Here is a 20638-nt window from a genome sequence, read left to right on the forward strand (position 1 = left end):
TGCACTATTTCAGATATACTATTATAATGTGTTACTTATCACCTTTACCTTGAACTTTGCAGGTATGTAGAGAAGTTCTAATTTTATCTTCAAAGTTGTCTCTTATGTTTAAGGCTCTGTGGTAATTGGTGGATCCATCAATCAGAATGGCTTGCTGCTGATGACTGCAACTCACACAGGGGAGGCAACTACTCTGGCTCAGATTGTGAGGTTGGTGGAAGAAGCACAAACATCCAAAGCACCCATCCAGCAGCTAGCTGACCGTATTGCAGGCTACTTTGTGCCCTTCGTCATAGCTGTCTCTAGTATTACATTAATTGGTTGGACTATCAGTGGTTATGTGGACCTCAACCATCTGCCCATCAAAGTGAGTGAATATGTTTTGTTATGAACTGGTGTATAAGAGGTATATCAGTTCATTCGCAGGCCCTGAACAGATCCAGGCCTAAATATTTGATAGCTAGGTCACACCTTTCTATTGTACTCATCATCAAACCCTTCTCCAATATGTACAGCTCTAGAATGATTGCCAGTCTTAACGTTTTATCTGAGACTGATAAAGACTCAATGGCCAAATATATACAGTATTTTGCTGTGTTGTCTTACTCTATCAGTTCCTTTATTTATTTGCAAAATTTTTCCTGCTTTGCTACATTTCCTTTATAAAGCCTTTGTTTCACAATATGTTAAGATGTAAAGTATACTTGAAATGAGTTTATAACTGGTGTCATTAGTTGCAAATTGAACACTGATTTATTCAGTGCCATTCATGGCTGGCCTTGCTGTCATGTGTGGTGAAGCAATTATGTTGTATGGGAATTACAATTAGTAGGTCTTTGGTCAGTTCTTGAACAATTCTAATAAATTTGAGCTGTCAGAAATATTCCTTTTCAATTGTTTCTGATGTTTTCTGTTCCTTTGCCAGCTGTTCTTACTGATGGTGAATGTCAGTCCATCCTTGTTTCCATAGGCCGACCTAAACGTACTCTCCTTTTTTCAACACCAGTTGAATTAACCCTCCAGCCCCGTGGTGTGGGAGTAGCATGCCTGCCTCTTACCCGGAGGCCCCGGGTTTGATTCCTGGCCAGGTCAGGGATTTTTACCTGGACCTGAGGGCTGGTTCGAGGTCTACTCAGCCTACGTGATTAGAATTGAGGAGCTATCTGATGGTGAGATAGCGGCCCCGGTCTAGAAAGCCAAGAATAACAGCCGAGAGGATTTGTCGTGCTGACTACACGACACCGTAATCTGCAGACCTTCGGGCTGAACAACAGTCGCTTGGTAGGCCAGGGCCCTTCAAGGGCTATAGTGCCATGGGGTTTGGTTTGGTTTTTGAATGAACCCACTGCCCTAACTAAGATGGACATCTGGTTGAGTCTTTTGATTTTATAATTTATCACTGAAAGATAAGCAGTACTATTTTTGAGAGAGCCTTTCATAATAGAAGTTATGGTATGTTGTTTTAACCTGGTGGTGATTGTTTTTAAGGGGCAAAATAATGTGATTATCAGCCCCATTGTTTTAATATCTGTTGGCCCCAGTAATGCATTATATACCTCATACATGAAGGCTGTGGATCAATTTCTAGCTCTTCTAGGTGTTTTAATCTTGGTCTTAATATTGGAACTGATTTCATTTTGCCTTGGGAGGACAATTGTGGAGCTCTTTGATATAAAACACTGTGAATGTGATGATGATGATGATGATGATGATGATGATGATATGGCCTTAGCTACCATGTTCAGGCATTTTGATTTGATACCATCTAGGCTGCTTGCATGTCAATTTTGATGTTTCATTTTTCTCTTCTGGTTGGTAGGGAAACGGCTCTGTGTTGGGTGATCTGTGGTTGAGTTTTAATTAATTTTGTCGAGTAAGCACGAAATGTGCCTCGAGATCTTTTTACATGCTTACATCATATGACGTGGAATGTTGAATGGGCCTTTCCTGCCCTCGAAAATTCCAACTACCACTCGTCTACTGGTCCATAGAGGGAGTTAGTAAGCATGGTTATGAATACCAAGCAATGTGATTGAAGAAGCCAAACTGTGTGATACTCCAGTATCTGTAGGCCATTTGGCTTGGCAGTAGTGATCTTGACTTGGTCTAGGACCTTAGAGGGCTATAGGAATTGAAGATTTATTGTACGTTTTGATTTCAAACTTGTAAGGTGTATTATCTTGGCTTCTCTTAAATAGTTACATCCTTCTTACATGTATTTGTAAGTAGATGTCCACTGAGGATAACTGATGCAGATCTGTTGATGAAGGGTTGATGGAAGGGAAGGATGAATGTTGGTGGCAGGATACATTCACAGTATCTATTACTTCTTGTAAGTTTTTTTGAGAGGGACATTAGACCATAGACTGATTATTTGAAGCAACGTTTTGTACCGTTCTGTCTTCTGCTAAGCTTTACATCTCTGTTGGGCTATTTGTTGCATTGTACATCTTCACTAGTATGTGAAATTCATGTATTGACCTCCTGTAGTTCTCATTGATTATGCTTTATTCCAGAAACAAGCGAGCAAATTCTGAGTGTATCATGATATCCTGTCAACTGATCTCTTCCTTCTGGCTAAATTTTGCTTGATGTTCCCACAAACATAATATGATATCCACTCATTTATGATGAGTTATGTCTAGCTTACATGAAAACCTTGTGATATGACAGTTGTGAAACCAATGAGGATTGATTTACCAGATCTTCCATATATCAGAGACTTCCGTTCGCTTTTGTTCTGCACTGATTATTGCACACAATTCACACTTGTGTATAATGACATGCTTCTCACAGATACCTTCAAAATAAAGCTATAGAATGAAGTTAATTTTGTTGGATAAACACCAAATGTGTCACATTTACATGCCAGTGTTGTTTGGCATGGAATGCTGAATGGAATTTTGTCCACCCTTCAAAAATCTGATTACCTGTGGTGCAGTTGGGATCTAGAATCTGACACTCTTGCATCAAGCCTGGTCAAACAAAACTCCTTGGGCACGAGCACTCCGGCTGCACTCCTGCCTTGTGAGCCTGGTGGAGTGATGAAAGGCGGTGGAAAAGGTTAGCAGTGGTGGGCGATAGCCAGATTGTGCTGTTCAGACTTGGTTGTGCTTGTAGGGGCGTGCAGATCTTAGCCAACTCTGCTATACACTGATCACAGATCTTTAAAGTTAACCTGGGTAAGATCTGGTAAATTAATCCTCATTGGTTTCACAACTGCCATATCACAAGGTTTTCAGAAGAAATTGATTTGTCTTTCTTCCATTGACTTTGGGATTTATCCTTTAATCTCTGTTTGATTGTTTGATTGACATTGCCACTGGCTTCTCACAAGGATGGCCATGATTTGAATCCTGGCTAGTAATTGCAGGATTTTTTAAAGAAAAATCTAAGTTACTGCGATTCATACTCTATCTCAAACTGGAGGTTCTGTACCTCTGATAATATCAACAGATGCACGTAAATAAAAGCTTGCTTGCTTGGCTTGTATCTTTGTTTCTGTTAGTCTTACTTTTAATCAAGTCTAATAACCCTTATGTATTGAGGGTGAAGAGCATCATTATACTGCATTTCTTAACCTTCTCATAGCATTAGGGTTGTGGTGTGGTGATTGTTGTTTTAAGAGGAAATACAACATGAGCAACCATCCTCATATAGTATTAGGAGTTGGTAACCACATTAGTTAGATTTTTTCAAACAACCATAATTTTAATTGTAACTGCCAGCATCATCACCACTGTGTTTGTGTGAGTAAAACTTCTAGATAATATTTTCATTGCTTTCATGATGGATGTTAAAAAATAAATCAGACATGTTACTGCCTAAGACTAGCCTCCTTATACAGTGTCAAGTTAACTGTGGTTTACCTTACCTTACGAAATTAACCCATTCACATCACATTTAAATACCGTAGCAGTTCACTGAGAAGTAACATTTAAATGCCCTCTACGGCAGTTGTTAGCACAAAATTATTTAGAAAATCATACAAAACCAACCAGTAAATATTCCTTTCTGAAAATTTGTATGCTTGATAATCTATATAAAATAAGAGTTTTGTATGTACATTGCTTAGAATTGAAAGATAATTGTATTTCTGTGTCGGTCATGTCCACAGTAACAAGGAAATGTACTTTTCAATTTTCTGTAATTTCTGTCTGTCTGTCTCTATGTATGTACGTACGTGCATCATGAGAAAACGGCTGAAGAGAACTTGGTGAAAACTGGTATGTAAAGTCAGGGAATAAGTCGCTACAAACTAGGCCATAAATAATTTTGTTCACGCTGAGTGAAATGGTAGTTTAGGAGAATGCCTAAAATTTAATTCTCAAATATTTATGTTATTAGTGGTTCTATCGATAAATACTACATAACTGAAGTTATATAGTATTAAATTTCCGATCATTTATGTCTTATACATTTTTATAATACCAATATAAATGGTCCGTTATTGGACATTACAAATTTTCCAGCTAGCTCATTCTTGGTTGCCAGCGTTTCGCCCTCGTGTGCTAGGGTGGGCTCATCAGTTGGTACCTAGCACACCTACCAATACGCTGGCTAGTGCATACCATGGAGGCCACTGCGTAGGCTAACTGGAGCCACCGGCAGTGCCAATGCACTAAGAGACTTTGTCTCATCACTAAAAATTGATGCCTGCTTGGCCATCAGATGATATAGATGTTGATTCCCATAGGGAATCTGAAATATTTGTCCTGAATGAGCAAATTTATAATACCAATATAAATGGTCCGTTATTGGACATTACAAATTTTCCAGCTAGCTCATTCTTGGTTGCCAGCGTTTCGCCCTCGTGTGCTAGGGTGGGCTCATCAGTTGGTACCTAGCACACCTACCAATACGCTGGCTAGTGCATACCATGGAGGCCACTGCGTAGGCTAACTGGAGCCACCGGCAGTGCCAATGCACTAAGAGACTTTGTCTCATCACTAAAAATTGATGCCTGCTTGGCCATCAGATGATATAGATGTTGATTCCCATAGGGAATCTGAAATATTTGTCCTGAATGAGCAAATTTATAATACCAATATAAATGGTCCGTTATTGGACATTACAAATTTTCCAGCTAGCTCATTCTTGGTTGCCAGCGTTTCGCCCTCGTGTGCTAGGGTGGGCTCATCAGTTGGTACCTAGCACACCTACCAATACGCTGGCTAGTGCATACCATGGAGGCCACTGCGTAGGCTAACTGGAGCCACCGGCAGTGCCAATGCACTAAGAGACTTTGTCTCATCACTAAAAATTGATGCCTGCTTGGCCATCAGATGATATAGATGTTGATTCCCATAGGGAATCTGAAATATTTGTCCTGAATGAGCAAATTTATAATACCAATATAAATGGTCCGTTATTGGACATTACAAATTTTCCAGCTAGCTCATTCTTGGTTGCCAGCGTTTCGCCCTCGTGTGCTAGGGTGGGCTCATCAGTTGGTACCTAGCACACCTACCAATACGCTGGCTAGTGCATACCATGGAGGCCACTGCGTAGGCTAACTGGAGCCACCGGCAGTGCCAATGCACTAAGAGACTTTGTCTCATCACTAAAAATTGATGCCTGCTTGGCCATCAGATGATATAGATGTTGATTCCCATAGGGAATCTGAAATATTTGTCCTGAATGAGCAAATTTATAATACCAATATAAATGGTCCGTTATTGGACATTACAAATTTTCCAGCTAGCTCATTCTTGGTTGCCAGCGTTTCGCCCTCGTGTGCTAGGGTGGGCTCATCAGTTGGTACCTAGCACACCTACCAATACGCTGGCTAGTGCATACCATGGAGGCCACTGCGTAGGCTAACTGGAGCCACCGGCAGTGCCAATGCACTAAGAGACTTTGTCTCATCACTAAAAATTGATGCCTGCTTGGCCATCAGATGATATAGATGTTGATTCCCATAGGGAATCTGAAATATTTGTCCTGAATGAGCAAATTTATAATACCAATACCAATATTTCAGATTCCCTATGGGAATCAACATCTATATCATCTGATGGCCAAGCAGGCATCAATTTTTAGTGATGAGACAAAGTCTCTTAGTGCATTGGCACTGCCGGTGGCTCCAGTTAGCCTACGCAGTGGCCTCCATGGTATGCACTAGCCAGCGTATTGGTAGGTGTGCTAGGTACCAACTGATGAGCCCACCCTAGCACACGAGGGCGAAACGCTGGCAACCAAGAATGAGCTAGCTGGAAAATTTGTAATGTCCAATAACGGACCATTTATATTGGTATTATAAATTTGCTCATTCAGGACAAATATTTCAGATTCCCTATGGGAATCAACATCTATATCATCTGATGGCCAAGCAGGCATCAATTTTTAGTGATGAGACAAAGTCTCTTAGTGCATTGGCACTGCCGGTGGCTCCAGTTAGCCTACGCAGTGGCCTCCATGGTATGCACTAGCCAGCGTATTGGTAGGTGTGCTAGGTACCAACTGATGAGCCCACCCTAGCACACGAGGGCGAAACGCTGGCAACCAAGAATGAGCTAGCTGGAAAATTTGTAATGTCCAATAACGGACCATTTATATTGGTATTATAAATTTGCTCATTCAGGACAAATATTTCAGATTCCCTATGGGAATCAACATCTATATCATCTGATGGCCAAGCAGGCATCAATTTTTAGTGATGAGACAAAGTCTCTTAGTGCATTGGCACTGCCGGTGGCTCCAGTTAGCCTACGCAGTGGCCTCCATGGTATGCACTAGCCAGCGTATTGGTAGGTGTGCTAGGTACCAACTGATGAGCCCACCCTAGCACACGAGGGCGAAACGCTGGCAACCAAGAATGAGCTAGCTGGAAAATTTGTAATGTCCAATAACGGACCATTTATATTGGTATTATAAATTTGCTCATTCAGGACAAATATTTCAGATTCCCTATGGGAATCAACATCTATATCATCTGATGGCCAAGCAGGCATCAATTTTTAGTGATGAGACAAAGTCTCTTAGTGCATTGGCACTGCCGGTGGCTCTAGTTAGCCTACGCAGTGGCCTCCATGGTATGCACTAGCCAGCGTATTGGTAGGTGTGCTAGGTACCAACTGATGAGCCCACCCTAGCACACGAGGGCGAAACGCTGGCAACCAAGAATGAGCTAGCTGGAAAATTTGTAATGTCCAATAACGGACCATTTATATTGGTATTATAAATTTGCTCATTCAGGACAAATATTTCAGATTCCCTATGGGAATCAACATCTACATCATCTGATGGCCAAGCAGGCATCAATTTTTAGTGATGAGACAAAGTCTCTTAGTGCATTGGCACTGCCGGTGGCTCCAGTTAGCCTACGCAGTGGCCTCCATGGTATGCACTAGCCAGCGTATTGGTAGGTGTGCTAGGTACCAACTGATGAGCCCACCCTAGCACACGAGGGCGAAACGCTGGCAACCAAGAATGAGCTAGCTGGAAAATTTGTAATGTCCAATAACGGACCATTTATATTGGTATTATAAATTTGCTCATTCAGGACAAATATTTCAGATTCCCTATGGGAATCAACATCTATATCATTATACATTTTTATCGTACCAGCTATGATAACAGAGATATTAATGAATTTCAATTTTTGTTGCTTGGTCCATATCAACGCCGAGCCATGAGAAAATGGGTAAACAGAATTTAATGAAAATCGGTATGTAAAGTCGGGCAATAAGGAAGTACAGTCTTCACTATAAATAACTTTATTCACCCTGGTTGAAATGGTAGTTTAAGGGAAGGCACCTAAAATTCATAATAAAAGTTATAGAGAATACAATTTCCGATCATCCTCTATATAACACTAATCAGAGAGAAAAAAATGAAAGGGGTCTGACACTTTGAAGAACGAAGGTATCGACCTAGGAAAGATAAGGGCTATGAAGGGCATGAAAACGAAGGACTCCCTAGGCCGCCATACGTAATACTCTTGAGATCAGAAAAGGACCAGAGTTGACCAAGGAAGGTTGGGTAGGATAGATGAATGTGAGGAGCCCTGCATAAGTGGAAGAAGCAATGCCAGGACTCATAAATAAGGGAAATTGTGAAGATGTAAAGGAATCATCGCTTGAATAATAAGACAAGACGGAGTCAGGAAAGAAAGGAGGATTCACTTTATATTAGATGCCCTGATATCAAAGAGTCAGAAGAACACTAAATTTGAAGTCCTACAATATAGAAAGCTCATAAAATTGATCAACAATAACATTACATTGACCATCGTTTCTTGTGATATGCTTCGTGTCTTCTGCTGCCAATCATCTCCTATAGATGGGATTACTTCTGCGTACCGAGTATAACAGCCTGCCTGAATATCGGCAGGAAGTAGCTGGAGAGTTAGATCTCTCTCTTCTTTAGCATGCCATTCCTCTGGTTCATAAATATTTTGATACTACTGGTACATGAACACACTGGTTCATCCTAGCATTCCAGATATTCAATCCCTTCTCTGAGGCACTGATTGGGATGAGCAGTGTGCAGACTTAATGGAATAATGGCAGAAGAGTGTCCACGGCTGTCTACAGCCTGGTTGTGCTAGGTCTGGAACACTGGACTCTTCATTAAAAGTGAGAAAATGTGCGGCTATTCATTTGATTATTTCATATGAAAGCATTACATTAATTTTAATTGTGATGTTCCTTCTGATTTCATTGTAATGACCTATGTTGACTTCAGTTGGCAAAACTACAAAGACAGTCTTTTTGAGAATTCCATAGCAAAGCAGGGGTACATCAGCTAGTGAAAGAATAAGCTTACCAGTGCCGCTTTTCTAGTACATCTGCTGAGTGTGATACACCACAAAACATTCTTCTAAGTAAAGAGCTACACTACACTTCTTGCACTGCCAGCAACTTTTACCCTAGAGTTAGCACATAACACACCTTTTCATGACTTTTATTTCCTTTTCTGTAGGGGGAATGTGCATTGGAAAGTGGGCCTATCGTTTAGCTTGTAATCTGGTAGGGGTGGTGCTCGCTGAAGGTCGGCCTCAAACAGAGTACTCCATCAACTGAACAATCTCTAGTAGCTGCTGTGCAGTGCTAGGTCTGAAGTCAGTGTAACTTGTCTTTCTGTTAGCAGCGATCTTGTGACACAGTGAAGGAATTGAAAATGCATATATCTGGTACCGGTAGGTAAAAAATACTTTTTTTTATACCCTTTTACTGTGTCACATGACTGGGAACAGAGCTGTCGCTTAATTCTGATGGTCAGCTCCACCCATTCCCTTCTGGTATTCAAGGTCACACTTGGGTTTTATCACTTCGTCCCAATGCGTTTGTACTCTCTTTCGTCTGAGTTTGCCCATCCCTGTCATGTCAGCTGATTTGTGTTTAGTGATGAGAAAGCAAACATCCTTGTTATCTGTCCACTTTGCACACAACATACCTTTGGCAGTCCGTGTCTCATACTCTCCACATTTTAGTTTAGTTTTACTGATATTGCGAGGCATGTCTTTTCAGCTCTGTCTAACAGTTCCAATTATATTTGTCTGCTTGTCATGTAGCCTTTTAAATAAATCTGGGGAGGAATACCAGTTATCTAAAAACGATGTATGCCCTCGGCCTCCAATGGTTCACACATGTTGAGCACAACATATCTACTTACCAGCAGATTTGGATCCATTACACAATCATGTACATAGATTTTGAAGGACAAACAGTAGCCAGAACTAGATTCACAAATTTTACATCTTCATTATGCATGCATGCACTGGTGTTTGTAGAAAGTGAAATACTAAGACAATGAGCTGTGATCAAAATGCAATTTATTCCACATATTAGGGACATGACAAGATACAAATGATTACAATCACAGGACTGTACATGCATGGTGACTGTGCAAATTCAGTATGGCGTAGCGCCACCATGCGCTGCAATCAGAGCTGCTAGACGTTGTGGTATGGAATCAAAGAGCACCTGAATTTGCTGCTGGGGAATACTCTGCCACGCGGTTTGTAAGCGCGTCCATAAATCATCAACAGTGGCTGCAGGAGGACCTGAACGTACAAGGTGCCGACCGACCATATCCCAGACATGTTCAGTGGGTGACATATCCGGTGAACAGGCAGGCCAGGGAAGCAGTGGTATCCATTGCTCTTCGAAGAAGGCTTGCACATTCCTCGCCACATGCGGCCAGGTATTGTCCTGCTGGAATATGGCGTATGGAACGGCCTGCAGGAGGGGCAGTGCCACAGGCTGTAAAACCTCCCTGATGTAGTGGTAGCTGTTCAGATTGCCCTCAAGACATAGGAGGCATGATCACATGTTACATGCAATGCGCCCAAACCATCACACTTGGCATTTGTCCGCTATGCTGCTCAACAATACAATCTGCCTGATGGCATTCACCACGATGGCATCTAACGCGTATGCGGCCATCACTGTAGGATAAGTTGAAGCGGGACTCGTCTAAAAACACTAAATTATGCCACTCACCATGCAAGTGTCAGTGTTCAAGTGCCCATTGCAGTCTACGGCGTTGGTGGTTGCTGGTCAGTGGAAGCCGGTGAAATGGCATGCTTGCCACCAGTCTGGCCCTCAGAAGAAGGTGTCGAACCGTTGATGCAGACATCCCCACACCTCTTGCAGTGCTCCAACGTTGAGCCAACACCGTGGACGAAGCTGTTCTGTCCATTACGGCCAAGCAGACAAGATGGCGGTCATCTCGTGCTGTGGTCACATGGTGTTGTCCAGTACCCTGTCGGCGCTGTGTACGGCCTTTTTCTCTCCACTGGTTCCACATACGCCTCACTGTTGAAGCAGCGTACCCTGTACGAGCCGCAATGTCTTGGAACGACAGACCCATCTCCCAGAGTCCTATCATTCTGCCCCGTTCGAACGCACTCACGTGCTAATATTCCCTCCTGTGATGTCGGCGAGGCATAGTGGCACTTACGTACACGTTTCCACTCCGTACGATGGCTCCGCACTGACTGAGCATTGCGTAACACTGCCCTGGCTGGTCACACACAGAAGGGCACTGCTGGGCCTACGTGCACGCCATCTCTCTGCGATTTGAAACACTTATTATGGTTCCACTGTTGTACACGCCCTCTGATTTTGGCGTGTTTCAGACCATTGCTTCTGCGTGTTTCACTTTCTACAAACAGCAGTGTACAGTACATACATATACGTACATCTTCATTGTAGACTGTTATGCCTTTCACCGTTCAGTCTGCAAGCCTCTGTGAATTTACTAAATGCCGCCACAATCCCTATTTGTAACTAGTTTTGTGGCCTCGTTTAGTTCTATACCTCTTATATTTAAATCATTAGAAAATGAGTCTAATCATCATCGTCTTGGTCTCCCTCTACTCTTCTTACTCTCAATAACAGAGGGTCCATTATTTTCCTGGGTAACCTGTCCTCCTCCATTTGCCTCACATGACCCCACATAATGAAGATGTATGTATGTATGTATGTATGTCGTGGGTTTATACGTACAGTTTCATTCATCGAGTCGAGTTCATTTCGAACGTATCCTGTATCTCGCCATTCCGAGTACCCTCCTGTCACTGTTCCCACCTATTTGTACCAGCAATCATTCTCGCTATTTCCATGTCTGTTACTTCTAACTTATGAATAAGATATCCGGAGTCCACCCAGCTTTCACTCCCGTAAAGCAAAGTTAGTCTGAAAACAGACCGATGTAATGATAGTTTTGTCTGGGAGCTGAAAGCTTACAGCTGGGAGCTTACAGAATACTGTTGATCTCAACTGTGAGCTAACTGCATTAGCTTTACTGCATCTTGATTCAATGTCATTTACAATACTACCATCCTGGGAGAACACACATCCTAAATACTTGAAATTATCTATGTGTTCCAGCTTTGTATCCCCAATCTGACATTCAGTTCTCTTGGATTTCTTACCTACTGACATCAATTTACTCTTGGAATGGTTAATTTTCATACCAAACTCATTGCACCTATTTTCAAGTTTTGGCATAATCTGCCATTAAGACCAAGTCATCAGCATAGGCTTACTACATTTTCACCTAACTGAATCCCTCCCTGCCACTTTATACCTTTCAGCAGATGATCCACGTAAACTATGAACAACAAAGTTGGCCTTGTCTAACCCCTGTAAGTACCTCATTCTACCATCAATTCTCACTGCAGCCCAATTGTCATCATAAATGCCTTTGATCTGTTTTAATAATTTACCCTCAATCCCATCTTCCCCCAGTATGGAAAATATCTTTTTCTTTGATACTCTGTCATATACTTTCTCTAGATCTATGAAACATAAATATAACTGTCTATTCCTCTCATAGCATTTTTTCATTACCTGGCACATACTGAAAATTTGATCCTGACAGCCCCTCTGTAGTCTGAAACCACACTAACTTACTCTCAACCACAAATTTTGTAAATGTTTATTCCAGACCTTGAACGTTTAGACCTATTGCACTGGACGTATGAAAGATGGCCTCTGAACTTCTTTAGACTTGTCTTGTGAAGGTAAATGTAATTCAGAAAATTTGGAACAGAAATTTTGTACTATAGGTCTAATCTTTCTTAGTTTTTCACTACTATCGACTTGTTCATCATCAACAAAATGTAAAAAATGTGAAATTATATTGAATCTTTCTCTGCTCATGGCTTCATGAAAAACGGGAGTGTCTATACTGCTGTTTTTACTCCAGATTAACTGAATTCTTGATTTTCGCACTTGTGACATTAGTATAATTAACACAAAATATGCCCGTGTAGTCTCAAACCATTTGTCATCATCTTTCACCTTTTTTTCTGTCAGGATTGCTCAACTGTCTTACTGCACACGCATTTATCTTATCAGATATTTTGTCAAACAAAGGGTTCAGTTAGTGGCTGCATATCAAACTTTATCAATAAGTTATCATTAACCCTGTTGTATTCGCTAAACTTATGTACTACAAGGTTATTGCCACTTTTTGTCCAGTTGCAGTCAGTCAAATTAGTCTGTGCTGGGGTAATAACTTGTTTCGAAAGCCTTGGCTCACTGTTATCATTTGTATCACTTTCTGTGTCATCAGCACTATTGCACACATTGCTAGAACTCGAACTAAGACCTTCATGGTCTATTTTGTTGTCACAAACTTCACTGTCTTCAGTATCACTCTCTAAAACACTACTATTAGCTTTTGTATTTCACCGGGTGAGTTGGCCATGTGGTTAGGAGCGCGCAGCTGTGAGCGTGTATCCGGGTGATAGTGGGTTCGAACCCCACTGTCGGCAGCCCTGAAGATGGTTTTCCGTGGTTTCCCATTTTCACACCAGGCAAATTCTGGGGCTGTACCTAAACTAAGGCTACAGCCACTTCCTTCCCACTCCTAGGCCATTCCTATCCCGTCGTCGCCATAAGACCTATCTGTGTTGGTGCAACATAAAACAAAACAAAAAAAGGCTTTAGTATTCCATCTTCATCAACACCAACACATCTGCTTGATGCCATGATGGCAACTGATGTGAGCGAAATAATATGAACTAAGATTCCTATATTTCATGTTCCAGAAGTGTATGTTTACCTGGAGCAAGGAAAATAACCAAAGCCACATGTAAAAACCTCAGCTCAGTATGTATACAAGTGCTATGTGTGGGATAGTAACTGAACTGCATGTATTGATATACAGCAGTGCATCGCCACGAGCTGAGCTCATCATTTGATTCATATGCTGCGAATGACTTTTGTGAGCTAGGGTTGTCAAATGATGTGATTGGTTAAGATAAGGCCTGAAGTTGGCCAGCACTATATCCTTCATAATATTATAGAGTAATCAGCTGTCACTTGATCTCAACATGCAATTTAATTTTTCACAGGCAGACTCTACTGAATCATATGTGTGATTTTGCTACTTATGTTCATGATATGAGCTGATTTGTGATTACAGTTACTAATTTCATTTTGTGTGTCTCTTCCTGGATGACCCTTTAGTTTTTGAATATTTAGATTTTTATTCTGTGCCATATATATGTTTATGTTACAGGAGGAAGAGAAGATGGGCTTGAATAGGGAAGAAATCATCTTTCAGTATGCATTTCGATGTGCTCTTAGTGTGCTAGCAATTGCCTGTCCTTGTGCTCTGGGTCTTGCCACTCCCACTGCTGTCATGGTGGGCACTGGTGTTGGTGCTTTAAATGGTATTCTCATCAAGGGTGCTGAACCTCTGGAGAATGCTCATAAGGTAAGAAATAACTAATTGTTAAAGAAAAATACCAACAACATAAAATGGTATTATGAAAAATCATCTGCCATAATTGTCATGATGGAAAATGATCAGCATTTGATAGGTATTGCAGATCTTTTTATGGAGAGGTAAGAAAAATAGTAACATTTCAGTTCTGACGTGTGATAAGTTGTTCCTTTTAAAAGGTACTCTTTGTAATTGCTGACAATAGCAAACATTCAAGTAACCATTTTTCAAAAACATTATTTCAGAGCAAAATGGAGGAGTGACCTGCCCTCTTATTATTTTAACTCACCATTGTATCTGGCACATAAAAATTAAGTAAAAGAATAGAGGTGAACAGTACATTTTTACATCAAGTAATATTTGTAAAATTCTAAAAATTGTCTTTAAACTTCAAAACTTTTGAAAATATAGTTTTGTCTCTGATTAGATATCCAAAAGTTGAAAACAGGTTCAGTTTAATTTTTTCTGTCCATTACATTACAGGAAAACAGCTTAGCTGAATTTCTCGAAATTTGGTATTTAAATTCAGGGTTGTGCATCAGGCTATATATATTTGATTAGTATACAGTACTGCAGCAATATCAAAGGGACTAAACTGTGAAATGACAAATTTTTCTGTTGAAATCAGCTGTATCAAAAACTGTACATAGTAAAAGTTGTGGAATACATCATTTCTGATCTTGTATATTCCTTGTATTTTTTGCAAACATGGAATAATAACAAAGATGTGTGATTTTTATATTTTTCACAAACTTCCAACTATTTTGTTTGAAATCATTTAAGAAAAGACTAGGTAAACAACCGATATGGAATCTGTCACCTGAGCAGCAGCCCTCAATGCAGATCAGTGGTGATTGATATCTCTCGAAATATTGTTTCTATTTAAAAGGTTTATATTTATTTATTTTATTTTAATTTTTTAGCCAACATAGGACTACTTGGTCAGGTTTATGGAGGTTTATATATAACAACAAATGTAAAAAAAAAAATTTAAAAAATCAATTTGTAGTCCTTCATATCTGATACATTTTTACTTTAGAAGCTGTAGTGATGGAAATACAGTGGACACCGCTTATTATGATCACTCTGGGATGCAGATAATTTGATAGCATAAACCGATTGATAACACTAACCGAAAAATCAAATTGATAGGTAGCCTATTGTATTTATTCATAACCTACATTCACTACAATGAAACGCTAATTAATAACCTACATGCACTACAATGAAATAGATACCGGTACACAGTACTGCAATACAGCTGTTTTCAGCTATGTAAAATAGTCTCGAATTGTTGTTTGCTTCTGGTTGTCTCTCAGAAGTCCATTAATGAAACTTTCATATTCATAATGGTTTTGAAAGTCCACTAACCTTGGCTGAACACCTCGTCACAAGATATCTAGCGTCTGTCTCATTTCAGCATTAGTTGGTGTTCAGGAAGTTTCGGCAACATAGTCATCATCAGCATCGCTATCTTCTGCTCTGTGTTCTTCACCTCTCATGTCTAATTCTGTGGAAGTAACTGCCTCACATATGTTGTCTCCTGTTTGTTTCGCATCAGTATTGATGCCCTCATCAATGTTCATCCGTTCCTGAAATTCATCTTCCGTTAAGCCTGTTGGACAAAGTTCAACATTATCCTCTACTTCTGGTAATTCTCTTAAAAATCCCCCATGCCGGGAACAGTTCCTTATTGTATGTGCAGAGACATTATCGCATGGCTAGAAGATCCAGGGCATCAAGAAGGCTGGTTGTTTTGGCAAGGGCATTGGCACTAGTTTTATACAAGTCTTATATGCTTTCTAATATTTTTGTATGCGTTTCATGGCAATAATGCGCTTACATGGTGCGAATGATTCCTTGATCGCATGGTTGAATTAATGAAGTCATATTCGCCGATAAGAAAACCACATTGATGTTCTTGAGCTAACAATTCACAGTGTGTGCTGCACAGTTGTCAACCAGCAAAACTATTTTACGGTCCAGCCTATTCTCCTTCACTAGCCATTCTTTGAAAGTCAGGGCAGTCGTCCATGCATTAGATTTGGGATGATAGTCCACTGGAAACTTATTGATGCTTTTAAAGTCTTTTCTTTTCACCAGACATACTCGCACAACATAAAGCTGTCACTCGTTCTTTAGTGGTTTTACAGCCTTTAGCACTTTCATATTTGAACAAGTAAGTGTGTTCAGGGAAGGAACAGTGCAGTGCATCTCACACTCGGGAGAGAATTCAGAAGCAATGTTAGGCCACTCCTCTTCTATCCACCTCTCAGTAGCGACAGAATCAGCATCCTTCTGCTCACCATGTGTTCGTTTGTACACTGAATATTTTCTTGTTTCTCCAATGGTGAAACCATCCTTCCGTTGCCACGAAATTATTTTTTCCCCCTTTTTTTTTTTTTTTTTCTTTCTTTCTTTTTTTTTTGCTAGTTCTTTGGCCTTTTGCCACATCAGAGAACTGTCAACATTAGCATCTTTCTCATGAACATTTGAAAACCAAAGTTTTAGAGCTGATTTAGCTTGACCGTCTTTTCCACCACGATTTTGCTTACAGTTTAAGTTTTTGTTTTCTTTTGCTGCCTTAAGAATATTGTCTCGATTTTTCAATAGCTTGCACAGAAGAGGTTGCAAAATTTGTAATTCCACAGCAGCATTAGTTTCTCTTTAATGGTTAAGTCTTTATGTTTGCTTTTCACACTAGCCATCACTGCACTACAATGCTAAGAACTTGACAGTGTGAAAGCTTTAGTAGGATTTGAGTGAGTGATCCTTGGCTAAACTACTATAAGGGAAGAATCAAAAGAGAAAGTGTATGTGGGAAAATTACCACCTGCACTGACCGGTTTTCTACCATACACCTGCTACAAAAGATGAGACGTGAAGGTAGCCTTGAAGACAGGCTGTGCCACACCAAGTTTTCCTTGTGTTGCACCATTCTAACATTGCATTCTTTGGTGATGTCACAGACATAAAACTGCAATATTCCTAAATGTGACATGTAATTTGCTTCTATTAGACAGATGGCGCCATCTGTGTGCCCTAATGCACACAAAATACTTAACCTCGTGGACCGGTTGGAACAGGCTAGAGACAGCAAGGAACTGAATTCATGCCTGTTAAATTTATGAAAGGAAGTAGAAAAGGCATACACCCACAATAAAAGATAGGGATCACAGAATAAGGTTTATTAACATAACATGAAATTCAAATGAATATGCAAACAGGAAAAGAAGTAGGAGATACAGATAAAAAGGTACTCACGTTTATAGACGTAAAGAGTATTGTATACCGAGCTCGATAGCTGCAGTCGCTTAAGTGTGGCCAGTATCCAGTATTCGGGAGATAGTGGGTTCGAACCCCGCTTTGAGCAGCCCTAAAGACGGTTTTCTGTGGTTTCCCATTTTCACACCAGGCAAATGCTGGGGCTGTACCTTAATTAAGGCCATGGCCGCTTCCTTCCCAGTCCTAGCCCTTTGCTGTCCCATTGTTGCCATAAGACTTATCTGTGTCGGTGCGACATAAAGCCAATTAAAAAAAAAAAAATTGTGCACACAGTCATGTTTTTTTTCCATCCACAGAATTCTGCATTGCAAACATCAACGAGGATGCAACAGAGGCATTACAAAATGTGTTTGCAATTGTGATCAAAATAGATCCTTCATGGAAAAATAAATTAACTCTTGACGCAAAACATTCCTTTCTCCAGAGTGAGAAGTTGGACACGTGTGAAAGAAACAAACATTACTTTAAAAGTCACACAATCAAAGCATTCGGTAATGCTAGACTTGAACTCCAATCATACATTCAAAGTCGTGAACACAACAATTATCTCCAAAGAGACAGCATCCTCACATACAAAACACTGAGAAATAGGCCCGAAAAACAAGGAGACTGAGAGGTTGCCATAGTTATGAGATTAATAAGCATATCTAACAATTAAACAGATAAAATAGAAAGAGAAATCTATTAAAATAAACAAGAAATCGGACATGTAATGCTGAGAGCAAACGTAATAAAAGGCATAATGATGGTGTAAAAAAAAAACTCCCGTGAGATGTGGAAAAATAACACCTATCTAACCAGCCAATCCACACAAATGCATGCACAGCGTAGAGACCAGAATGTGCAAGACCAATAGATAGAGCTGTCAAGACACGTTATGAGACAATAAATACAGCATGACAAGCAAAATCACAGGCTCGCGAGCTTGATTCAAATACCCACAACATAACCCTGGATCGCCGCATAGTAGGCCAGGCTTATCCAGTTACAATCATACCGTCAAACAGTATGCATCCTACATGACATATTCACATCGCCTCGCTCAAGCCGAACATGAAATGCATAGCATTAGCGTTAAACAATATCAATATCAAACAAGCTCAGCCAGTAGTAGACACAAAGAAAAATAATAAAAGGTCTCAAATCAAAACCACAGGTCAGCACCTCATTCACACAGATCGATGTTATCCTCCACCCTCATGTATGAATAAATGTACGAAAAACAGGCGCACAAACTGAAAGACATATAGGTATGCAGCAAATGAATAATGAAAAGCCTGCAAAGCTTGAATCTCAGAACACAATGTCAGCAAAACTATGACTAACCAAAAAGTGATATATATACCTTAAACCTCAAAGATAGAACCTGACGATTCTATATAATTATGAAGATTGACTCTAGATAGAGAGTCGTGTGGGGTAAATCGTAAATCCATTTATAATACCATTTAAAATTTGGCATAATCATTTTACAGCCCAACGTTTCCATCTTCTCAACACAAGTCATTGTTGACTCTCCCAGAGAGCAAAAGGCAAAGAGTAGCAAGAGAGAAATGCTTTGTTAATCTCGGATGGTAATCTCTGTCTAATAGAAGCGAATTACATGTCACATTCGTGAAATACAATTTTATATGTCTGTGACATTGCTAAAGAATGCGATGTTAGAATGGTGTAACACAAGGAAAACGTGGTGTGGCACAAGGCGTAGTGTAAAAACGGCTTTTTAAAGGTTGGGGAATGTTTTCTTTGTATGGACTCTACTTGCATACTTGAGAACAAAATCCTTGAAAACAAATGTGATAAAAATCAAATTCATGATCACAATAAATGAAAGATTTTCAGTGTTTCAGTATTTGTCCATACAGGACTTCATAAAAGTGATTATATAATACGGTTGATAACATTATCCAAGATCACAATAGACGGCGTCCACTGTATTAACAAATTTAGATTGTTATTGTCAAGTCCATCAGCCATCGCTGATGTGGAAATTTTGCTCGGTCATCATTGTAACTAAACTACTGTAAGTGCCTATGGTGACGGTTGTTAAAATTGTTTTTATAAGCTGCAAAATCATGTCATTATCTCCTATTGATCAAGAGTATAATGAAGATGACTATTGAAATAACGGAACAGTCACTCATCACTCAGAGAATTAGGGAAAGGGAACTAATGAGGGAGGAGTGAGTGGTTGAAGCCCTAATATTGTTGCGCTGGAAGAAAACAAATATGTTGGCCAACAATTTTCTAAACCCCTAAAACTTATCAACATTAACATTACCCTTGACTGACTATTGATGTTAGCTGAGGTGTGCTCTTGTCTCTTCTGCTGCCATTCTTGTCTGCTTAATGGCATTACTGCTGCAATTACAAAAATTAATCATTAACAACGGGCACATAACAATTAGTTTTTACCGTATATAAAGCACAAATGAAATACAGTCAAACCTGCCCTAATGGACACCTTTAGTCAGCGGACACCTCCCTCTGTGGACATTTTTCCACAGAACTAATTTTATTTTACAGGGCTCATTCCAAAGCTTTCCTTAGGGTCGTCTTGTGTTCTAATTAGTGTACCTACTGAGAAAAATCTAGTTGCCCTGAAATGCTGCCAGTGACTGCTTACTCGCAGTTATTAAGGGATTTTACAGCATTGCGCAGACATGAGCCTGCATTCGGGACATAGTGGGCTCGAACCTCACCGTCGGCAGCCCTGAAGATGGTTTTCGTGGTTTCCCATTTTCACACCAGGCAAAAACTGGGGCTGTACCTTAATTAAAGCCATGCCTGCTTCCTTCCCATTCCCAGCCCTTTCCTATCCCATTGTTGCCATAAGACGGTGCGATGTAAAGCAAATTGTAAAAATTAAGAAAACAAAATTAACCAAATGATTGTTGGGAACACCTGGTTTAGCAAGAACAACAGTCAGAATATTACAAATTATTGTTGGGGAGATAGACTAACAAAGACCATGATTAATTATATAATCATGGAGAAAGAACACCGGAAGAACCTTTTAGATGTTGCAGCCATGCCTGAAGAAGCTTTTGGTGGAGATCATAGAGTTGCGATAGGAAAATTGAAAGTGGAAAGATGGAAAAAAACCCATTAAGGAGATAGAAAAGAATTAACGTATGGAAGTTGATGGAGAAAAGTATACAAGAAG

The 20638-nt window shown here is 40.1% G+C and overlaps 1 protein-coding gene across 8 annotated transcripts in view; it reads left to right on the forward strand.

Annotated features, from left to right (window-relative positions):
- The window catches only part of ATP7 (copper-transporting ATPase 1), a 570660-nt gene that overhangs the window by 420986 nt on the left and 129036 nt on the right, over window positions 1-20638 (forward strand). For all 8 annotated transcript variants that reach the window (XM_067134917.2, XM_067134919.2, XM_067134923.2 and 5 more), the window contains 2 exons: window positions 114-367; window positions 13981-14178. In XM_067134917.2, the coding sequence (XP_066991018.2) occupies window positions 114-367; window positions 13981-14178 (452 nt within the window). The remainder of the gene's footprint in view (window positions 1-113; window positions 368-13980; window positions 14179-20638) is intronic.

This window comes from Anabrus simplex, chromosome 1 (assembly GCF_040414725.1).
Source record: "Anabrus simplex isolate iqAnaSimp1 chromosome 1, ASM4041472v1, whole genome shotgun sequence".
NCBI lineage: Eukaryota > Metazoa > Arthropoda > Insecta > Orthoptera > Tettigoniidae > Anabrus > Anabrus simplex.